This window comes from Amaranthus tricolor, chromosome 2, assembly GCF_026212465.1.
Source record: "Amaranthus tricolor cultivar Red isolate AtriRed21 chromosome 2, ASM2621246v1, whole genome shotgun sequence".
Lineage (NCBI taxonomy): Eukaryota > Viridiplantae > Streptophyta > Magnoliopsida > Caryophyllales > Amaranthaceae > Amaranthus > Amaranthus tricolor.
In genome coordinates, this window is record NC_080048.1 from 252,330 (window position 1) to 274,849 (window position 22,520).

Here is a 22,520-nt window from a genome sequence, read left to right on the forward strand (position 1 = left end):
CCAGAGTTTTGAGAACGAATTCGATGGATTATTATTGGAAGCTGAAGTTTACTCCTTTCTTTTCGTTTGGTTTCATATTAATACTTGATATTTGCAATCTTTCATTGAAGTCAAACAACGATAACTCTTTCACCTTGGGACATAGCAGATTAAATACCAACTCGGATTTCCAGACTCTCTAATTGAGGAAGATACATTGATTGAAATTCGACTGCTATGGATGATCATCTTCCTTCTTTAACATCCCTGAAACTGATCTTCCCCCATTTTCTCAATTTCGGCAAATCAAGCAACATTAGACATTTTAAAGAAGGAAAGCATGATAAGTCATCTGCACATGGAATCCATTCAGTCAAGTTTCTGCTTTATTATTTTCGTCCATTGATGTATTGCACTCTTCAATTACGTACTTCAACGAAGGCAAACTTTCAAGTCGGAGATATTTTAGATGATTAAGGCTGCTCAGATTTTTAACACACAACCTCTAATTGTCATATGGACAAGATTGGGCAGAGAGGTTGCCCAACTTGGCAGTCTCAAACCATGGTAATTATGATCAAACAATTTCATACAACTTGAACTTGTTTCACCCAACACAAACATTGTTAGCGTATGAATTTTGATGATTATGAAGATACGAATCGGACGTGGCTAATAGCAGTCAAAGAGGATTCTTGAGAGCTACTTCCCAAAAGAGCAAGATGGTGCAATCGCTTATTAAAATCTCATTCCCTGCCACCTTCTGAGCAACATCATGCATGAGATCATGATCACCATATTTATCTTGTAATACATCCTGGAAAAAACATTTACGCAACAAAACTGAAAAATGTTCTTCTGCTGCATCTTCAATGCTTTGACCTTCATCTAATGGAATCACATAGCCTTGTGCTATCCAAAGATTGAGCAATTCAAATTTGTTAATAACAAAATCTTTAGGAAACAGTGCACAAAAACTAAAGCAACTTTTCAATGATGAGTCAACATTGTGGTAAGTTAGCTTCAATATAGGCATAATGTCATTTTGATTTTCTCTAATATTGGCTAGGCCCATCTTCTGAACAGATTCCCACTTACACTTAGTCTTGACCAAATAAAAGAGTCCCAACTACTCTTAAAGCAATAGGGACTCTAGCACATCCTTCAACAATCTTTTTCCCAATTTGAACGAACTCATCATCTGGGTTTGGTTGTTCTGATTCAAATGCCACCTTCTCAAATGGTCTCCATGAACTTTCTTTAGACAAGCCTTGCAATTCATGCACAGAATCACTCCCTACAATTCTTGCGGTTTCTTGTGAACGTGTAGTTACCACAATCCAACTTCCCCTTTGTCCTCCTAACAAAAACTCCATCAAATTAAGCCATTGATTGTGCTTCTCAGTCCACGCATTGTCTAAAACAAGCAAGTATTTGTTACTTGCTAGTTTTTCTCCAAGTCTTCTCTGCACCTCTTCCTTAGGTAATCCGGCCTCTAGAATAGATCCAGTAGCTGAAGCTAATATTTTACGAAGAATCCCTTCTTCATCCAACTCTATCTGCTCATGGTCAGAGACACAAGTCCACACCCGCAAAGATGGAAATGAACTTGTGACCCTTGGATCATTAAAAACTAGCTGTGCAAAAGCAGTTTTTCCCAAACCTCCCATTCCCACAATGGAAAGGAAAGAAACAGTCCTTTCCCTTTCAGTGTTACCATTTAACAAGATAGCTACAAGGTTCTCCACATCATCTTCTCTCCCAATAACATTAGCCTCATAGACATAAGAACAAGTTTCCTTCCTTCTCCTCCTAATAGGGTCAGGGTTAAAACAAATGTTAAAACCAAAGTCCCTACGATTCTTGGCAATATCATCCAAGTTTTTCCTAATCTTCTTAACCCTTTGGGACATACTATGAGCAGAACCAAAAGGGTTGTAACGAGAAAGCAAGAGACGCACCTTTTCAGATACTTTTGCCATCCTCTAAGAGCTTATTCTGCTGAGCCAGAGTTGCCAACTCATCGAACAGATGATCAGCATCATACACAGCATCCTTAAGCTCCTGGAGCCACACCCGTGCTTCGTGAGAAAGCTCTTCCTTATTCTCAGCATCAAGAAGTACCGCCTTGACCGTGCAGACGGTGCGTTGGAGATCATCAAGTTGGGATTTGTAATTAAACTTTGAAGCCATATCTTTGAGATCAGTACATTGCAGCGCTGCCAACAGAGTTTGGACAGCAGACAGTGCTAATGATCCGGCTTCCATTTTTGAGTAAAAACTAGAAAAATTTTGTAAGGGCAGAGCAAGAACAGGAGCTAAAGATAAAGGGTGATTTTACTTCGTGAATTGGTGACCCCCAAGTGTACAAGATTTGTTTTTATACAAGTATGTACTGTAGAAGGAATCAGATCAGAAAATGCACCAGTCAGTTCAGCAAACTCAATTTTCATGCTGAAAGTACCTGGAAACAACTATAGGCAGTCGAGAAGACTATTCCAATTTCCACTTTAACTCAAAGAGTGTGGTGGAAAATGGAACAAGGAAAAAGATAATTAGTGGGGTCTTGGTGGGCATTATTAAACTTCGCCGCTCTTTTATTTTATCGCCACCCCTTATATATTGAACTTTCAAGATTGCACCTAATTACTTTTCAAACCTTCAATCTCTAACATCTCTCTAAAAACTCTCTCCAAACACTCATTGAACTAAAACAAACTAAAACTAAAAATCGAATTACAATGACCAACTAAAATGAGCATCAATATGATTGCGGAATCAATATGATTGTGTTAAAATTTGATAAATGTTCACTCTTTAGGCTAATCATATAATTCCAATGTTTGCGGCATTAGAACCTAGACTTCAAGAACTTTCCAAATATATATTAGATGCCCAATTCCGATAACCGAGCGAGAAATGACGATCGTTTAAAGTTTGTTTGTACTGAATTCAATACATGTTCAATCTTTTTGGGCATAACTTTTTATAGAAAAATCTTATTAATGCAAAGTTTACGGCATTAGAAACTAGACTTCAAGAACTTTCCAACGACATATTATATGCCCAATTCTGACAATCGAGCGAGAAATGACGACCGTTTAAAATTTGCAGTGATTTCTAACATTCAGTTGCGTGCGATCGGACCGCGGTATGGTCGCGTAAAACGCGCGACTCCGCCGCGGTCCGGTCGCGCGTTTTATGCCACTATACCATGGTCCAGTCGCGCGCGACTGAATGTTAGAAATCGCTGCAAACTTTAAACGGTCGTCATTTCTCGCTCGATTGTCAGAATTGGGCATATAATATGTCTTGGAAAGCTCTTAAAGTCTATTTTCTAATGCCGTAAACCTTGCATTAATACGATTTTTCTATTAAACATTATTGCCAAAAGATTGAACATGTATCAAATTTCAGCACAAACAAACTTTAAACGATCGTCATTTCTCGCTCAGTTATCGGAATTGGGCATATAATATATCATTGGAAAGATTTTGAAGTCTAGATTCTAATTCCGCAAATATTGAAGTAATATGATTTTCCTATCAAAAGTTTCGCCCAAAAGAGTGATTATGTATCAAATTTCAACATAAAACGTATGATTAGGTTTATTTTCCGATTTCAAAAAATTATTTTCTGTTTTAAAATTTAATTTTTTTTTATTTTAATTTAATTATTATTAAAATATTTAGTTTAGTAATAATAATGGTTGATTTTATAATTAAAAATAAATTTAAGGGCAATTTAATAATTTTATTAAAAAAGAGGTCGCGAGATAATAAAAAAGTGGCAAAGTTTAAGGATTGGGTTATTAATACCTTATACAAGTAATGTCCACCGACTGGCGACTTGCTAATTCAAAATGTGGGTTCCAGACATTAATAATGGTGATTTTGTCTACATTTTATTGGTTAAGAGCAAAGTGGTTGATTTTAGACAAATTAGGTGTTTCAGATCGGGTTAAAATTGAGTTTTGTATTCATATTGGTTTTCCCCTAATTGTAAATTCGTTTTTAAGTCATATCAAATCAGGTTCAATTATAATATAGGATGAATATTAGATCGTCAATGATATTTTGAACACTACTACTTAAGAGTAAGTAATAACACTAAGGAAACTAACCAAGCATATATTTAAAATAAATCAGGAAATAAAATAAAAGATAGACATAATATAAATATTTTAAGAAAAATTGGCTGAAATTAATCTCAATTATCACCCGTTGGCCAAAATTAATCCCCACTATCGATTATTTTTTATTAATCTCAACTATTATCTTAATTTGTTCAAAACATCCCCCTCCCAGCAAACCGACAGCAACAGGTAAAACAGGTGGGATTTTTTTTCCTTTTTTTTTTTTACTTCAAAAATAACCCATCTCCTTCATCTATTAATTCCCTCCTTCTTCTTCCTCATTAATCCCCATTAATCTAGCAATTCCAATGATGAAGGACTCGAATACAAAATTCATGAGAGGATGTAGATAAGCTGCGAACCCGACTCAGGAAGGACTGATCTCATCCGAAGCACTGAAACTCGAAATGTTCCGGAACACACACTGATGCGATCAACGAAAAATGACTATGGAGCAGCGAACAACTGACGAAACCCATATCGCCAAATCCTGAGAAATACGCAAACTTTGTATTATACACGATGAGGCATTTTCAGGCGATTAATATTCAGTATATGCTGCTGTATGATTTTAGTCCTGTATTGTGCGGAGCTTTCCCTTTCACTCGCACAGGGTATATATTTTCATAGCTTCGTATCAGCGTGTTTTGCAGACGACGAAATGTATGTGTTGGGCATGTAATTGTATTCATGTAGCGATTTGTGAATTTTCTGTGAATCTTCATCTTATTTCTATTGATGAATGCATCAAAAACAGTTAGGTTTCTGCTTGATTGGAATTGCTAGTTTAGTTCTTTTTTTCTATTCTCCTGCATATCGTTATTCAAATCCCACCTATTTTTCCTATTCTTCTGCATATCGTTATACAATTCCAATCTATTAATCATCTTCTTCTTCATCTATTATTGATGAGTACTTAGGGTTTGATTTTGAACATGAGGAAGGATGTATGGAGGGTCAGTAATAGAGAATGACGAAGGAGATGGATTATATTCGAGGATTAAAGTAAAAAAGGAAAAAATCATCTGTTTTACCTGCTGCTGCCCGTTTGCTGGGGGATGTTTTGAACAAATTAAGGTAATAGTTGGAATTATTAAAGATAATCGATAGTGGGGATTAATTTTGACCAACGAGTGATTGGTGGGATTAATTTCAGCCAATTTTCCATATTTTAACTGGTGATTTGGTGATAATTTTCAAATTTTATGTTATATTATGTTACATAATAAATGTTCACAAAAATAAATTGAGAAATTTCACGTGGTGACTCTAAGTTTTTGCTTTTCCACAAATGTTTTTTAAATCTACGTGGTAACTTTGAGCTTCCAATTTTATCATATAGTAGATAAAATGTTAATTTTTGGTTAAATTAAGTATTTATTTCGATTTAATTTCGAAATATGTGATCAATTAAGGTGATCACGGTGTTTTTTTTTGAAAAAAATATTAATACGTTAAGTATAAATAGCGTACAGTTAAAAAAAATCTTCCTTTTTTCTACCACGTGAAAAAATTAGAAGGTCAAGGTCACCACGTGTATTAGAAAAAAAGTTTGTCTACCACGTGTAAAAAAACCAAAAATTCACGATTTTTTAATATTTGAATAATGCTTTTAGTCTCTACAAATTCCATTAACTTCATTTTAACATTTTCATATTTTTTATGGTCTTCACATGTTTCTTATTAACTTTATAAAAATATTTTTTAACAGTTATGGTCCCTATAATTTTTTTCACTAATTTTTCTAATATTTTTTTAATATTTATGGTCCTCACTTTTACAATTATTTGATTATTGGATACCAATCACTCTTAATTTATATTTCAATTTTTTTTAGTGTATGAAAAATAAATTATCAGATAAACTAATACTCTGAAAAACTAATTCACTTTTAGCTTACGTACTACTTAAAAAAAAGTTACATTATTTTTAGATGTAAACAAAGCCAACGACAAAGTTGAAAAATAACACCATACCTCAATACAATAAATCAGTTGGGTTTTTACAATTAATTAAAGAGCAATATTTTTTGCAAACACTAAAAAATCATAATTAAGTCATTAAAATGCTATGAATCATAACAACAATTCCTCCCAACTCCAAACATCAACAATATATACTTATGAGTTATATGACAAACCCCATTGCCAAAACTACAGCTTTTCCTTCCATCAAACAAATCCCAAGCCCAATAATTATATTCAACATCATATAAATTCAAAATTCATTACAATTTAGCTTTTACATATCTATCACGTAAAAATTTCTTATCAATTTAGATTTTATAACTTTGCTATAAAATAGGTATATTTTTATTTTATGCAACAATTTAAGAACCATCTCCAACCTGTTAAGATTATGAGTGACTTATGTTCACCAAGTAATCAAGAAGATGATTAAGCTAATTAATCATTTTAATTAGTAAAGGTTAGAAGAGGACATATCATTTGTTTGTGATATGTTTTGTATGGAAATCATTACTACAAGATTTTATGGGTAGTAAATCTTGACATGTGAAGCAATGAAGTGTATAAAAACAGTCCTTGAACTAAGGATATGAGCATGGGAAACCGTAGAGCATACACGAAAGAGGAAAGGCACGAAACAGCAACACTGCACATGCTGTTTGACTGGTGCTCGGCCCCCCACTCACCGAGCCATGGTCGAGCAAGCTCCAAGGGCTCCTATTCTGACTTCTGTTTTTGTGACCTGCTGGTTGCTTTTTACGTTTCTGTTTCCTGCACCTATATGCTATGTATTAATCTCCCTTTTTCTGTAACAGACTCAAAATTCTTAATCATAATCTTCCGATTAATTATTTCGAATTTTCAATTCAAATCTCTAATCCTTTGGTTATCCATTTCAAACCATCTTTAATTCCTAAACCTTTTCCGATTTTGTAATTTCTTTCAAATATTAAACTTAAAAAAATATTATTTTATATATAAAAATGAGTTGTATTTTTATTATTAACTTTAAGTATAGTTTAAGCAAAATTTTCTAAATAAACTACATATTTTCATTATTAAATTTACCCATTATTTTAAAGTATATTTACTTGTACATACTAGAAAAAAATTTGATGAACCAAAATCCTTTCTATAGTAATTCATGATGTTCATTACTTACACAAGTTATCCCCATTTTCTTACACAAGCTAACCTTCTTCTACGCTCCAAACTCATACATATTCACTTACACACTCTAACTCTTACACATTCACTTACACACTCTAAATCACTTACACAAGTTAACCTTCTTCAATATTCCTAAAATACTTTTTCATACAATCTAATAAACTACAAAGTTGTCCAAACCTATCATAAATACCCCCTTAGCCATGAGATCACTTACACCACCATCATTAAATCTTTCTAATATTCTTTCTTATATTTTCACTTCATTTAAATATTACTTCCTTAATACCTTTATTATTAGTCGAAGAAATTCAAGAAGATGGAGCTTAGAACACTCTTTATTTAGCTAAATCATCATCATTATGGAGCATTATTGGGTTATTACTTTGGATACTTAATGTATTACTCCCTCCAAACCAATTTAGATGTCCCATTTGCTTGGGCACGGTTATTAAGGATGGTATGGGGTCCATTAAAAAGGGTAAGTAGTAAAGGGTATGTAGTGAAGGGTAAATAGTGAAGGGTAGTTGGTTAAGTAAGGTATATGGGGGTATATTCGTAATTACTTGTGTAAACTAAGGATATTTAGGTAAAAAAAGATTGACAAAAATAGAAATGGGACAACTAAAATGATTTTGCCAAATAAGGAAATGAGACAACTAAATTGATTCGGAGGGATTATTTTTGGAGTTTGGAATTAATTATTTTGGGAGTTTAGAAGATCCTCATTATTTTGAGAGTTTTGATTAATTATCTTTGAAGCATTATTATCTACCTTGGAGGGTCTTATTTCTTATTATTTTCCTAATTAGTACTTAGTACTAATCCTTAGTGTTAGTATGGTATAACTTATTACCTTACTCTTTTTGTGGAATTTTACATTATATTTACTTTATAATATCCAAAGTATGAAATATGTTGATATGTTTTAGTAGGAAGTTAGTTTAATGAAATTATGATCAAGATTATATTAAGTATGTGTATGCTAAAAGTATTTTTAGTATGTTTTGAACAAGTTTGGGAAGTTGGGTGCAAAATTATATTCTAGTGATATTAAGTATGATTTATGTTATAAACTAGTGCTAGTATGTTTATGAGTTAAGTGTTACATTAGAAATGTTATTATTTTTTTTATGTTAGAATTTTTTATTAATATGTTTATGTTAGCCTTCAAACTAGTTTACAAGGTAGTAAATTATTTTATGAATGTATTTTACTAAGTATGATTATATTAAGAATATTGTTATTATACTTTATTTTGAGATTTAAGTTTATCCTTAAAGTTATAGTAAATTTCTATGTTAATGCGTAAAGTTTTTGTTTTTGTAAGTGGTTATGTTAATTATTTAAATCTAGGATTTAGTACTATAAATTAAATTAAGTCATTCTTTTTATGTGAAAAGGGCCCAAAACACGCATAGGCCATTCGACTATTATCATATAATTAAAAAAAAGTTTGATTTACTATTTTAAACTATTACAACTATTTTTGTGATAATAATAAGATAACAATTTAAAGATAATTTAGAGAAATTTTTTATAAGTTATTAAATATTGAAGTGTTTTTCTTGAATACATGAGATTTCATAATAAAAGTAACTTTTAATCACTATTTAATACAAAATATTTTATTTGCTAACTATTTGATGTAAAATGATGTAAAAGTATTTTTAGTAAAGTTGTCGCTCGAACTATGTGTGATATATTGATTTTATGAAATTACAAGTTTTACTTGTTTTATAATTAGAAATATTGACTTTTGTGAAAATTTAAGTTTGACTTGTTTTTTTAAACTAGAAATATTAATTTTTGAGAAATTATAAGTTTTATTTGTTTTACAATTAGAATGTTGATTTTTGCAAACTTAATAAGTTTACTTATTTTTCTAAACTTGAAATATTGATTTTTGGTGAACTTGTAGAATTTTGAAAACTTATCCAAATGATGCAATTTTAACTTGAATTTTAATTAGAATATTTGATTTTTTTGAAGAGAATAAAGTTTTATTTATTGTAAAGTTGAAAATGTTGATTTTGGAAACTTATTTAAAGAGAGATAGATTTTAGTAGCTACTTGTGGAAAATATTAATTTGGAGACTATTGATAGAATATTAAGTTATTAGTGTGAATTTAGCGAGCTACTAAAAATAAAGTTATAAATAAAATTTAATAATGAATGTATAAAGAGTAAAGACATAAAGGTTAATGTTACATTATGATTTAGAATTTTATTAAATAAAAGAGGTTATCACCTAAGTTGATCAAAGTCAAAAACAATGTCAAATTGTAGTAATAAAAATGTGATATACATGTGTAAATGAATATTGATTGAATGAACCTGATAGTAAGGTAATGTCGAACCATGGACCGGCATGTAAAATCCCGGCGCTCGTGTTGGCCGGCACATTAAATGCGGTGTAAGACAGGGGGTTAGCTAACTATCCTGTAGAGCTCGAGCATAAATTATATTGGAGGGGTGATGACTCCCACCACAGTTAGGGTTTAGGAATACGGTTCTCACCTAACCAAACCCTTACGTATATCAAGTGTCATATTGATGTGCTTGTTGAACAGTGATAAACTTGATTAGTGTTGATGCTATGATGCATGGTACGGTTATGACTATTAACCAAATGAACTTACTTAAGTGTTAAGATTACCGAATTGTATAAGTGGTAGTAACGTACTTCTATCAGGATTAAGAATGGTATCTTAATGATTTAAAAGTATGGAACAGAAAAAGAATATGGTAAAAGTATACGGTGATATTCATTAATTATAAGTTCGTACTTAAATTATATTTTGTAAATATAGCGTATAATTTTCGTATTTTGAGCTGGATAGAAAGTTATGTTCGGCGTTAAGCGCTGACCGATTCAATCGGCTGTCATCTATATCATGGATGACAGCATTTTGCAGGATTTAGTTCAGGTTCCGATCCAGGCCGCAACAATTACTATTTATCGAGAACATAGCTACTTTTTGTATTTTTATTGATGACTTGATGATGATGCTTTTTTCCATTTTTAGCAAACAATATTTCTTATCAGATGTAATATTTACTTTTGTTTTGAACAATTTCAGTTTTTATGATTTAAAGTTTTTAACAGTTCGGCATTTTGAGACTTCCGCAATATTCTTGTATTAAACATTATTATTAAATGTTAATTATGTATCGAGATTGCCGCTCCTGTTACATTTCCGATACTTAGTTCTAGGCTTTTGTTAGCGGGCACCAAAGTCTCATCTAAGTGCTACCATTCTTTGCTTATGTAAATTACTCCCATTTTAGCTCCTCTTTTCCCCACACTTATACTTCATTGTAATTCCTTCAAGTTTTGTATTCTCTCCTTTAAACACATAATATTAATCCTAGGCTAGATGGTGGATATAACCCATATTTGGTGAACCACCATAAAATCTTTGTCTTAATTATTTACTTTATTTTTGCCATTCATCATTATATTGCATTATTTAGTTCCTACACATTGATACATCATAAACCTTCACTTAAACCTTATTTAGTGAACCTTGAGCGAGGTTTTTACCTCTCCTTTCACAACCATAATGCATGCATTAGAAAATGAGCAATATGTACAAAACACCCAAAAAAGAAGTTTAAAATAGTTTGTACATACATCCTCAACAAGGCAAAAAAATAAAATAAAAATGCAAGTGACCCTACAACCTTTCATAATGCTTAAGAAATCCTAGATCTTAACCCCTTTTCTACCTTTATGGCCTACTCGAAGCTCTTTCACCCCACCATTCTTGAAAACGGGGTGTTACTCCTAGCACATACATGACCCCTCAATCTTCAAGCACTAACTCTTTTTGTCTCTCCTCATTTCCTCCATCAACAAAAATGGAAAACACCCATCTCCTCAAATTCCTTTTTCTTCTCATCCCACTAACAATCATAATTTCCATATTCTTTTTCTATTTATACAGAAGAAAAAACACGGAAAACCTAAGAACAACAAGTGAATCAGCTGACTTAGAATTAGGGAACATAATTAACAATAATGAGGAGGAGTTAATGTGTTTTCAAGGAGGAGAAGATCTGACAATTCCTGACATTTTAGATGCACCCGGTGAAGTTATTGGGAAATCTAGCAATGGTACATTATACAAAGCTAATTTATGTAGGAATATTAATGGAAATGGAGATTCTATTTTATTGCTTAGATTTTTGAGGCCTGCTTGTTGTGGGACCCTAAGAGAAGTGATTCCTGTTGTTCATGCTATTGGGTTGGTTAGACATCCTAATTTGGTCTCTCTTAAAGCTTTTTATATGGGTCCCAGAGGAGAAAAGCTTATGGTTCATCCATTTTTTGCTCATGGTAATCTTGCTGATTTTATTAAAGGTAATTTCTTTCTCTATTTGTTTGTGTAATTTGAGCTGGGTTTTTCTTAGTCTGTTGTTTATGCTGTTATGGAAGTGGGCTCTTCTTAACTTTCTTGTTTGGTTGAGAAATTATTGAACTTTAGTACTTTTTGTCAGTAATTATTGTTTTTTCCCTTAATTTTTGTGGTTGGAGGAAAAATCCAGAAAAAGGTTGAATTTATGATGATTTTTTCCCAATTTTGTTCATGAATTGGATATTCTTGATAGTCTTCTTGAGGTGAAGATTGCTGCAAAATCATCATCATCATACCAGATATATTCGCGCATAACCCTATGACCATGGTCTAGGAGTGTCGGATGATCATAACCTTTATCAAACGAGAAATATTGCTGAAAATGCCATTATTAATTTCTGCTTAATAGTTGGTAGATAATAAGATTATTTAATCTAGGAATATAAAACTTAATTTTCTCACTAAAAGGAATCCGGAAGAAGTTGGAAATATAGGCAACCATAGTCCAAGATGTTTGCTTTGGTTCATGGTTATCACATCATCTTTTATATTCTTTCATCTTTTTTGGTTACAAGCCATGCTTACTTTAGTTGATGGCTATCATAGTTTGCTTCTAAATTTGGTGTTATGTATGATTTGGGTCCAAAAAGTTCTCTTTGGAAAAGCTTTAGGTTATTTCCACTTATTAATCCATAAACAATGACACTTTGAAAATAACAATGCCACTTAGGGATATCTGGTATGTTTTTGTTTACATGTCGTAATCCTCTAAATATGTCGCTACATTTCATTAATGGCGATGGTTTATTGATAGCAATGCATCAACTCTTTTTTTTTTTTTTTTTTTTCTGTTTTTTCTAGTGTCACAATCAGACTTTTCATATTAAATATCTGTATTTTCTTGGGTAAAATTCTGTATGAGATTTGTGTTACTTAAAATTTTGAGGGTAATTACTACTTAAGTATGATTCTTGTTGGTAACTTTTGACATCTCATAATAAACAAGTTTGAAATATTCTTAATCTAGAGGTGTTATATATCCTTTCTTGGGTGTCTTTAGCCTTTATTTACCCTGTCCAATATTCTCACTATCTATTTGATTTTGCTACTGCAAGGAGTTGTTACTTAATCATTTTGTAGCAGGAGTACAAATCAAAAATTGGCAAAAGAGAAATTACATTTGTGAATGAGATTAGGATAGGGAACGTGAGATCAAAACCGAAATCGAAATAAAGCAAAATCAAAAGGCAGATCCAAAACAAAGAGTGTAGCAATATCATAGGGTCAAAGGGGGTATCTTTCTCTAAGGAAATTACCCTTTTTCTACTACAGTAAAATATTCTTTTTTCTGTCCATGATTTTGTGAATAATGATGATCTGTGTGCATGCTTCTTAAGTCAACTTGACCTGTTCTTTTGATTCCACTCTTTTCTGTAATGGCCTTCCACTTAATGCTAAATCTTGCTTTGAAATCTTTTATCCTTTTTATAATGGAATTGAAAATTTTTGAGCTAATACCTCATCAAAGAACCATTAATCTCAGGACGGCTGGTAGTTGCGAGGATGCGACTCCTTATGAAACACCAAAAAAGACAATGACTTGTTCCTCTTCATCTTACGTCTTACCTCTTCTGCTTTATTCTATTCTGTTTGCGAGTCCAAATTTCATTTCACTTGCTGAAATGGTCTACAGATTTTGCCTTCTTTATATTGTGTCCCAAATGCATCTGAATATGTCAACCATGTCTCTTGAAGTCACATAAAGTCATTTTTTGCCTGCATTTTTAACTAAGGGCATACATTTTGACCATTATGTTTTTATGAATAGGTGGAAACAATGATACCCACAAATGGGATGTGATTTATAGTATTGCCCTCGGATTAGTGAAGGGATTGGCATATCTTCACACGGGATTGCACAAGCCTATGATTCACGGGAATCTGAAGTCTAAAAATGTATTAATAGGTCCGGATCTTCAACCTTATATATCAGATTACGGTCTGTATCTGATCTTGAACCCAACTGCAGGGCAAGAAATGCTCGAGATTTCTGCAGTTCAGGGCTATAAGGCTCCTGAGCTGATGAAAATCAAAGACGCCAGCGAGAGTACTGATATATATAGTCTTGGAATTGTCTTACTAGAACTGCTAACCGGCAGAAAACCTGTTAATGTGAACTCCTCAGACTCAGAGGAAATCTACTTGCCAAATGTGATCAGAAGCGCAATTTTAGATCATCGAATTAAGGATATGTATCACCCCGACATTTTGTACAATCAAACTGGAAAGCAAAGGCACAGAACAGAAGATTGTACGCTGAAGTTGGTTCAGCTTGCTATGACTTGCTGTTCTCAATCGCCTTCTCTTAGACCGCAGGTCAGTGAAGTTGTAAGGAAAGTCGAGGACATTGGAAAGGAACAAATTGTACAACCCAAAAGAAGTTAACACTGATTGTTAGGTACATAAATGATTGTTCAATCATGAGTTTAGGCAGTGAATTCAGATTATGGAAAATCTCTAACTGTCACAAAAGAAGGGAGAAACAGACAACAAAGATATTGGTGGAGGGATATTTTTGTTCAACTTTTGGTTAAAATGGGCTGTCCACTTTCATACAAAGGTGAAGTTTTGAGTCAGAAGGCAAAGAATGCTTGAAAGAGCTGCTGGACTATTCAAGATTTATATAATTGCCCAGGATCAGGGAAACATGGGATGCTGGATATTATTGGGGCCCTCAGAATGATCTTGTCTGAAGATTACCACAGGATTTGGGTAAATGGAAGCTTAACAAGAGGTTGCTAATCATGATGCTAATTTTCAATGGCTCTATATGTTCTTACTATCCCAAGTAGATATACTATAGGAATTATGAAAAATATAGTAAATTGGGAATTTGGGTTAACTTCTACAATATTTCGAGCAAAAATTCGATTTTTTTTCTTCAATATCTTCTCATTTTTTTTGGGTGGATATAGCCAAATATGTGTTTGTATTGAACTAGAAAAAGATTCTTTAACTTGGACTAAAAATAGTACTAATTTATTTCTTGTATGATGGAAACTCAGGTAATTGTGTTGTAATCTATTATCTAAATCCATTTTTATTTTAAAAAGTTTGCTTATTTTACTTTAATCAATCAAAATAGGATTCTTCATTAAGTGATTGAGGTTATCCAAATAGACTTCTTTCATCTAACTTTTCATGTTACAACATATCATTGTCTTAACATTAAGTTTCTGTCATAACCTACATAGTAACAATTTCACTTTTACTATTACTAAACCAAAATTTTTGTTAAAAATTAATTCATTCTTTATTGCAATTTTTTATAAACTCAGCTGTCTAATATTAGAAAAAATTCTAATGACTATTTGAGAACTTTCCCATCTCATATTAACTACTGTGTCCTACTCAATTTGCTACATTATGGTTTTTAATTTTCTATCTTTTATATTATCTAAATGCAGCAGATTGAGAGATAGAAGAGTATATAACGAGTTTGCAGGTTTATATTTGGAATGTGGTGCATATAAATCGTAGTAGTAATGTTGGAAGCATAGATAATGGTGTGTAGGTGAAGTGTAGTAATCGATTTCTGACTTTGTGTTCATGTTAGACATTAATACAGCAATAGTCAACTTGATGGTAGTTAGATGTTTTGTTAGATCAGAAACAAGGAATTAAAATTATACAGAGGTTTTCTGTCTGAACCGAAAACACCAAAATCTTGCAGTAAAATATGAATTAAAGTCTGTCTTAGATTCAATAATAATTAAAACATAAATCAGGATCAAACAGAGTGACAAAAACAACCCATCACAAATCATCTTTTTTACTCTGAGTCTGATTCCTCTTATTGTGTATGACTCTTCGTTGTGTATTCCAATGTATCTTGGAAAATCTTTATAGTACTAGTATGGAGAAAACTCTAGGTTAATAATAGTTATTTTGCTTACTTGGCAAATCACATCCATATGGAGAGATTTAATAGGTTGACATTTTAAAATTGTAATTTATTTTTTTCTGTTTTACTTATTTTATTAGTATGTTTTTTGTCTTTTATAGTAATTTACAAATTATAGTGATTTATGATTCGAATTTTCTTCTATGAGTAAATGACAAAGTGCAATGTGGTAACTGGGAAGTGGTCCTGTTTCTACCATTAATTTTATTTTTGACTGCATGTGTATGTAAGGACTTAGGTATCTGCCAATCAGCAATCAGCAATCATCATTTACTTTCTTGAGTTTTATTTTTATTATTGTTTTTTGATTTGAAATGAACAAAGATAAAATTAAAAAAATTCTATCTCAACCTATAAATTTGTAATCGATAGTAAGATTTTTTCTCATAATATACTGCTTCCTCCGTTTCATATTAGTTGCAATATTATAAAAAATGACACTATTTATTCATCACTCTTAATTTGTAATTAGTTTTTAATCTATAAGTTAAAACATAATCAAGTAAAATTTTGTTTGATTCGTCTCACTACAAAGATTATTAATATCAAATTTTTATAATTTTTTATTATACATAATTAGAGATATTAAAGATTGAATTAGTGCATTAAACTGCGTTAAAAAACAAATGTTGTAAGTAAATTGAAACGAAGGAAGTATTATGTAATAAATTTTTGCAAAAATTACCTAGAATAATCTAATTTTTTCATGATTTTTCTACAATAATTCCAACTTTAAAGGATATTTTCCTAGAATAACCTTGATAATCCGATGACCTGCTACAGCAGGTAATTCATCAAAAAAATAAACTAAAAATTAATGTAAAATTTGAGAAAAACTTTATAAATTTACATACAAAATTCTAAATAATAAAACAATTTAGAATTTTTTTTCAAGATCTTTTAATATTTTTTCGACATTTTATTTAATTTTTCTTTTTTTAAAAGAAAATGAAATTTGTTATAGCAAGTCGTCGGGTTACCAGATTTACTCTTAGAAAATACCCTTCAAAATTGAGATTATTCATGGTTAATCAATACGTGGGATTATTATAGGGAAATCATGAAAAAATAGGATTATTCTAAGTAATTAATCCCAAATTCTTAGAGACTAGAAAGTGTGAATTAAGATCATCAATGACCAGCTCTATACGATGGCACTGGACTCATTATAAATAGGTCGTTATAAATGCATAATAGTACGACTTATAAAATGAAAGTTATCAATCATCTTGGTAGACATGGGTACAGTCACGGCACAACCCACTCATAGCTCAACCCAATATAATCTTTCGTCGGGTATGATAGTCTGTCAGTCGACACTGCCCACCATTTTATAATCTTTGGATATAAATGAAAAAGAAATTTGTGTTGCGATTCGCTTTGACATGTTGTAGACTCAAATTTCATGTCTATCTTAGAAATACAGATTCAAATTTAGCTTCTAATTAATCTCGTAAATCTAAATCTTATAAGGTATCTGTATCTTTTAACTTTAGTACCTTTTGATGACCTTTATCCCCCACCAAAGGGGGCAAGCATAAAATCCCCCTCAATGACGCAAATCATTCAGATGGAAACTTTACCAATTTAATACTTGCTCTATTCGGAGTACCTTTAAGATGCCCTCTTTTAAAGGGTGAAGAGCAATCAATTCAATTTGATATTATCTGTTATACTATGTTTGGATAGCAAATTAAGAGAAAAAAAGAAGGAAAGGGGAAGAAAAGGAAGGAATAGGAAGGGAAAGGGAAAGGGAAAGGAGGGAGAGTACACCTTGTTTGTTTAGAAGGGAAGAAAAGGAAAAAGAAAAAAAAATGAGTGTACTCGTAACAAAAGTTGTTTATATTTTCCTCCAAATTCCTCCCCTTCAAATCACTCTCCTCTCTTTTTGTTATCCAAACAAGAAATTTCCATTCCTTTCAAATCCTTCTCTTTTTTTCCTCCATTTCTCTCTTTTCAAATAAAGTGTTTAAACACTACGCATCAGTTAACATAGCTACACAACTACACAAGGTTATCTCAAAAAGACCCTAAAAAATGGTGCTACGCATTACTATTATTTTATAAAGGCTAACCCTTGTCAAAGAGGTTTCTTATGCAAAGTTTTACAGATTTTTTTAGTTGGATCTTGAAAGCCAGTCAATTAACCTTCATATTGGACAATGGTAGTTTGTTACTCATGTTGCAACTACAATTTGTTCTTACTTCTTACATTGTGCTGCAAAAAGAAAAAAAGTGGTAAAACGATATATTCTATGGGAAAGTGAAGTAATGAGTGGATGAGACGAAAAGATAAATCAAATGCGTAGATGGAAATCAAAGAAAAAATGCAAATTATGGCTAAAAATTAAAATGAGACAAATTTGATAGGACAAACAAAAAAGAAAAAATGTGGCTAATTGTTTGTGATAGAGAGGGTATTTCTTAAGTTTTTTTTTTGTTCAACTCAAATGAATCATAATATTTGCTCCTAGACATAAGGCCTTAAGCAACATGTCCGAAAGGGTCATTTGGCCCATTTTGACCGGTCTACTTGGATGATTATTACTTTTTCAAGCGAGATTTTTCGCGAACCTAGGACGGGCCTCTTGAACCTCAACCAACCCAAAAAAAACTACAGGTCAAAGAATTTTCTTCAAAAGAAAGTACTGGAATTGGGAAGTGGGAAGTAAAAGTAAAGAGAGGAATAGAGTTCCTTGCACTGTGCACAGCTTGAGAAAATCTGAAATATCACGCATATACGCTTGAATATCCAGTAAAAACGCAAAAAGAATAGCTTCGGATCATACAATGGACGCATGCCTGAACAACCAAATCAATATAAAGACTGGTACTGCTGCTGAGGGGTTATTACGCCAAAAGCAAAACATAAAGAGGAAAAACTTGCTACTTTGCTCGCGACTTCTAACTATAGGTCCTTTTTCCTAGAAGCACTCTCGAGGACAAAATATTACCGGTAAGGATGAGCCTTGAGATAGCATACAAACCAGATTGAAGTAGCTAGGCAGATGGAGTTGAGGAAGCTTCAACATTGCTGATCGATTTAGCAGCAGTGCTGTCTGCTGATGGAGGTGTATATATACGTGCTCTCTTGAGAATCTCGGCTACAATCCAATGCTTCCGCTTACTAAGTGGCCTTGAAGGATCTAGTCGAACCTACAAGATAAAGTTTTGGAAGTGAAAAAACTGTCAAAGCAAGAATGGGACTGAAGTGAACATCTAAAATATGCAGTCTGCTGACAGATTTTGCAAATAATTTGAAAGACTTAACTTCGCCACAATTTATCATGCAGTACCTTCAATATGAAAGACTTTTGAATCAAAAAAGATTTGAGGACCAACATAAAATCAATTGACAATCTATAATAGCATGAATATCAAAATTCAAGCATAACCACAGACCATCGTTAACCACTTATAAACAGCCATTACAACCCCAGCTAAAAACAATACTCAAAATGTTGGAAGTGGCCGCTGGAGGTACAGAAATCTCTACTCATCATATGTGTTAATTTCTCACTCCGGTAAGGAAGTGCGATATTAGCATAAATTTAAAACTAATTAACTGCATGGTCTGGAAGAAAGCTAAAAATAAAGGTATATATCAACTGTGTCTACAAGTCTATATTTTTCCTAATCTTCCAAAAGGGATGTCATGCTGGTCTTTTCACACCACTTGAAAACATCATCAAATATTATTAAAACTTATGACTCATTTAAATATCAATTGGGAAGAGGTGAAATGAGACAAAGGGGGAAATATTATAAATTCCATTACCCCAATTGCATTAAGCAGCTCCTACCTAGAAGGGTTTGGGAATGTTAAATGTACCCAATATTATCCTGAGGTTGTTTTCAATAGACCCTGGTAGCAAACAACTAAACATAAATAAAAAGTGTATATGTACACTATTTTTATACAATCTATTATAATCCAAAACCAAATAATAACAAAGTGGTTGCATGATTGCATCGAGTCAGTTTGATAAAAATATCCCGAAAGAAAGATGATGTCAAGGTTATAGTCCATCTTTTGTTATTTGGTCATAAATAGGTTGGGATAAGAAAAAGAAGAGGAGCAATAAGAGGCTTTTATTAATAAACAAAATCTTTTCCAAAAAAGGGAAGAGTTGCGAAGGGTGGAAAACTAAAGAGATACAAAACATGACGAGAACACTAATGAAAATAACACTTGAGAGAAAACCAAGGGAATGTTGTGCTCGTGAATAAAGTATAAGCTTGCAACCAAATTTTCTGTTTTGTAGTGTTGAGTCTTAAATGCACTTTATAGTCAAATGGGACTTCATTTTAATGGCCTAATAGGCATTGCCATTGCCAGTTGCAAGTGACAAGTGCACCTCTAAATAACAGCTGCAACTTGTGCACACTTCAGTTAATCAATTTCATGGAAATCTTTTCTAATTTGATCTTTCCTTTTTTATAGCGCATGGCAATTGCTCAAACTCCACAGTAAGGGAAATAAGCACTTAACTTTCCCTCCCATTCTTTCTCCAAATTTTTATGCGCAAAACAATTTAAAAGAATGATTCATAAACTTCACCAACTAATCAAAACTTTGCTTGGAATGAAGGAAACGGAAAGAAAGAAAGGTGAGGGAAATAGTCCAAAAGGAGATGTATTTTCCTTCACTTGGATAGCAAATGAGGAACCGTAGAGATGATATCCTTCACATTTTGTGAGAAGAAAATCTTTCCTACATAGAAAGATTTGGAAGGAAAACCCATGTTCTTTCCCTCCCCTCCCCTTCCCCCCTTCCCTTTTTGTACGATTTTTTCTTTAAAGAGTCAGTTTAGTAGACTATACTATTATACAAATTTTCTTTTACTAGGATGGAATTGACGGAAAGAATTTTCGGTGAGACCAAGGTTCTAAACTCATGATCTTAAAGATAAGGGTAAATAACTAAATATACTTCTTATATACATGTCTTCAGTGCAACATACCAACATGGCTTAGGATATAAAGCTTTTGATCACTAAAAAGAGTCTTGAAGGGGACAGCCTGTAAGGTTCTGTCCATATACAAAATTACAACCTCAATGCAGTCTCCGCTTTTGCTTCTAAATAGTAACAGGATACACCACATCAAACGTGAGTTATATGCCATTCTCAATGTTCAAAGCCAGAAACTGTTTGACTCTAAAAGGAGATTCAATATAGCTCCTCAAACTCGAGGAATGATATCATAATACACATAGCAAATGGGACAACCAAAACTAATAAACCATAACAATGAGAACAATCAATGCTACTAAGATCAATGCCTTACCCGATCTCCAATGTTGCACGCGTCCTGTTCATCATGGGCCATGAACTTGCTAGTTCTCTTAACATACCGATTATAAAGCTTGTGATGGAAAAGGTGATCCACCGCTACCACTACTGATTTCTGCATCTTGTTTGAGACTACCACCCCCACCACTGGTTTCATTTTCTCCTTCTATTTCAACCATAAACTCATTACATAAACTAACAAACATAGTACTGAAAATCTAAGATCATTAAAAAGAGCAAGTCTTTTAACAAAAGATTTTATTCAGGACTTTTAACAAACACTTAGCAGGCGTAAGTTGCTCTTTCAATCAATGGCCAAAAAACCCTCCAAACATTAAATAAATAAATAAATAAATAAAGCGATAAACGACTCAAAAATCAAAAACTTTGAAACAATTACAACACAATAAATAATCCAAATATGAAAAGATCAGGAAAGGCACGAACTTGCAGAAAAAAATCCCATTTCCTAAAACTATGATTAAATCCAAAAATACATTCACAATTCTTTCGAAACTAAACAATTTGTTGGTATCTAATTCATGCATCAACAACTTGGAGAAATTTCATTTTTATTTGCATTTCATGTTTCAGTAAAAAAGGAGGAGAAAGTAAGTACCTGAATGAATGAAAAATTTGACCTAATTGAGAGAAATAAAAAGATATATCAATAAGAACAATCTCAGATATTGTGGAAATAAGAGATTGCCTTGAAGTTGTACTACAAACTTTGCAAAGAGGAGACAAATTTGAAGCCGATAAAACGACTACAGAAAGAAGAAAGCAGAACTATGAAACGAACAACGAGAAGGTTGCGGTGCTTGATATTATGGGCCGACTTGCTTGAAACTTTATGGGCGGGGTAAAATGAAAAAATGAATAGAATAAGCTTATTATAAAAAGGAAATTCCACGTGAAAGCATTTAGTTTTTATGAAATGTTAGTTGCAGTATGTTTAAAAGAATTTTTCATATGATACCATTTAGTTCATTATGTTGTAATATTTTTCATCAAGCACTTGTTAATTTCCATTTAATTCATTATTTTGTAAGATTTTTCTACGTGATAACATTCAGTTTTTGCTCTCAAATGTTTAATTCAATATTTTAACGTTTAATTCACCGATTAATTTATCAACACCCTTAAAGTTGTATCAAATTTATTTTCATTCAAATTATTGGCATTATAAAGAATGAAGAAAGGTAATTGTGAGGGGGCAGAGATGGTCAGCGATGCAACAACGTTTGCTGTAATGGCCGATCAATTTGCAACGAGATGGCCGGTTAGTTCGCGGTGCAGCAACTTCGAAGAAGGAAGGAGTTAGGCAGTGAGTTTCAAAATGAAAATGGGAGAGGCTTCCAAAGTGAAAATGGCAGTGATTTTCGAAGTTAAATGGGTAACTAACGATTAAATAAACGTTTTGGTATGTTTAAGGCTAAGGAAAACTTAAATGCATGTATGCTACCATGTGGAAAATTCTTAAAAAGTGTTACCAGTGGCGTTTCATAAAAACTAGATGTTATCATGTAGAACTTCCCTTAGTTTTTTTACATTATTCGTCGATTACTCTTAATTTGTGTTTTATTTTTAAGTTAGAAGTTAAAATGTGGTCAAGTGGGATTTTGTCTGATTCATCTCAATGTATTTTT

General features: G+C 32.4%; 2 protein-coding genes across 2 annotated transcripts; one reads left to right on the forward strand and one right to left on the reverse strand.

Moving 5' to 3' along the window:
* The first annotated feature begins 10,881 nt into the window (after positions 1–10,881).
* Positions 10,882–14,737, forward strand: LOC130805829 (putative kinase-like protein TMKL1). The gene is made up of 2 exons (XM_057670617.1): positions 10,882–11,618; positions 13,442–14,737. Exons 1-2 carry the CDS (start codon positions 11,054–11,056, stop codon positions 14,056–14,058), a joined length of 1,182 nt encoding a protein of 393 aa, XP_057526600.1. The 5' UTR covers positions 10,882–11,053; the 3' UTR covers positions 14,059–14,737.
* Positions 14,738–18,316: 3,579 nt separating this feature from the next.
* LOC130805830 (uncharacterized) lies at positions 18,317–21,721 on the reverse strand. Its single transcript, XM_057670618.1, has 3 exons — positions 21,491–21,721; positions 20,867–21,037; positions 18,317–18,733 (listed from the first exon to the last, which is right to left on the reverse strand). Exons 2-3 carry the CDS (start codon positions 21,026–21,028, stop codon positions 18,578–18,580), a joined length of 318 nt encoding a protein of 105 aa, XP_057526601.1. The 5' UTR covers positions 21,029–21,037; positions 21,491–21,721; the 3' UTR covers positions 18,317–18,577.
* Positions 21,722–22,520: the final 799 nt, after the last annotated feature.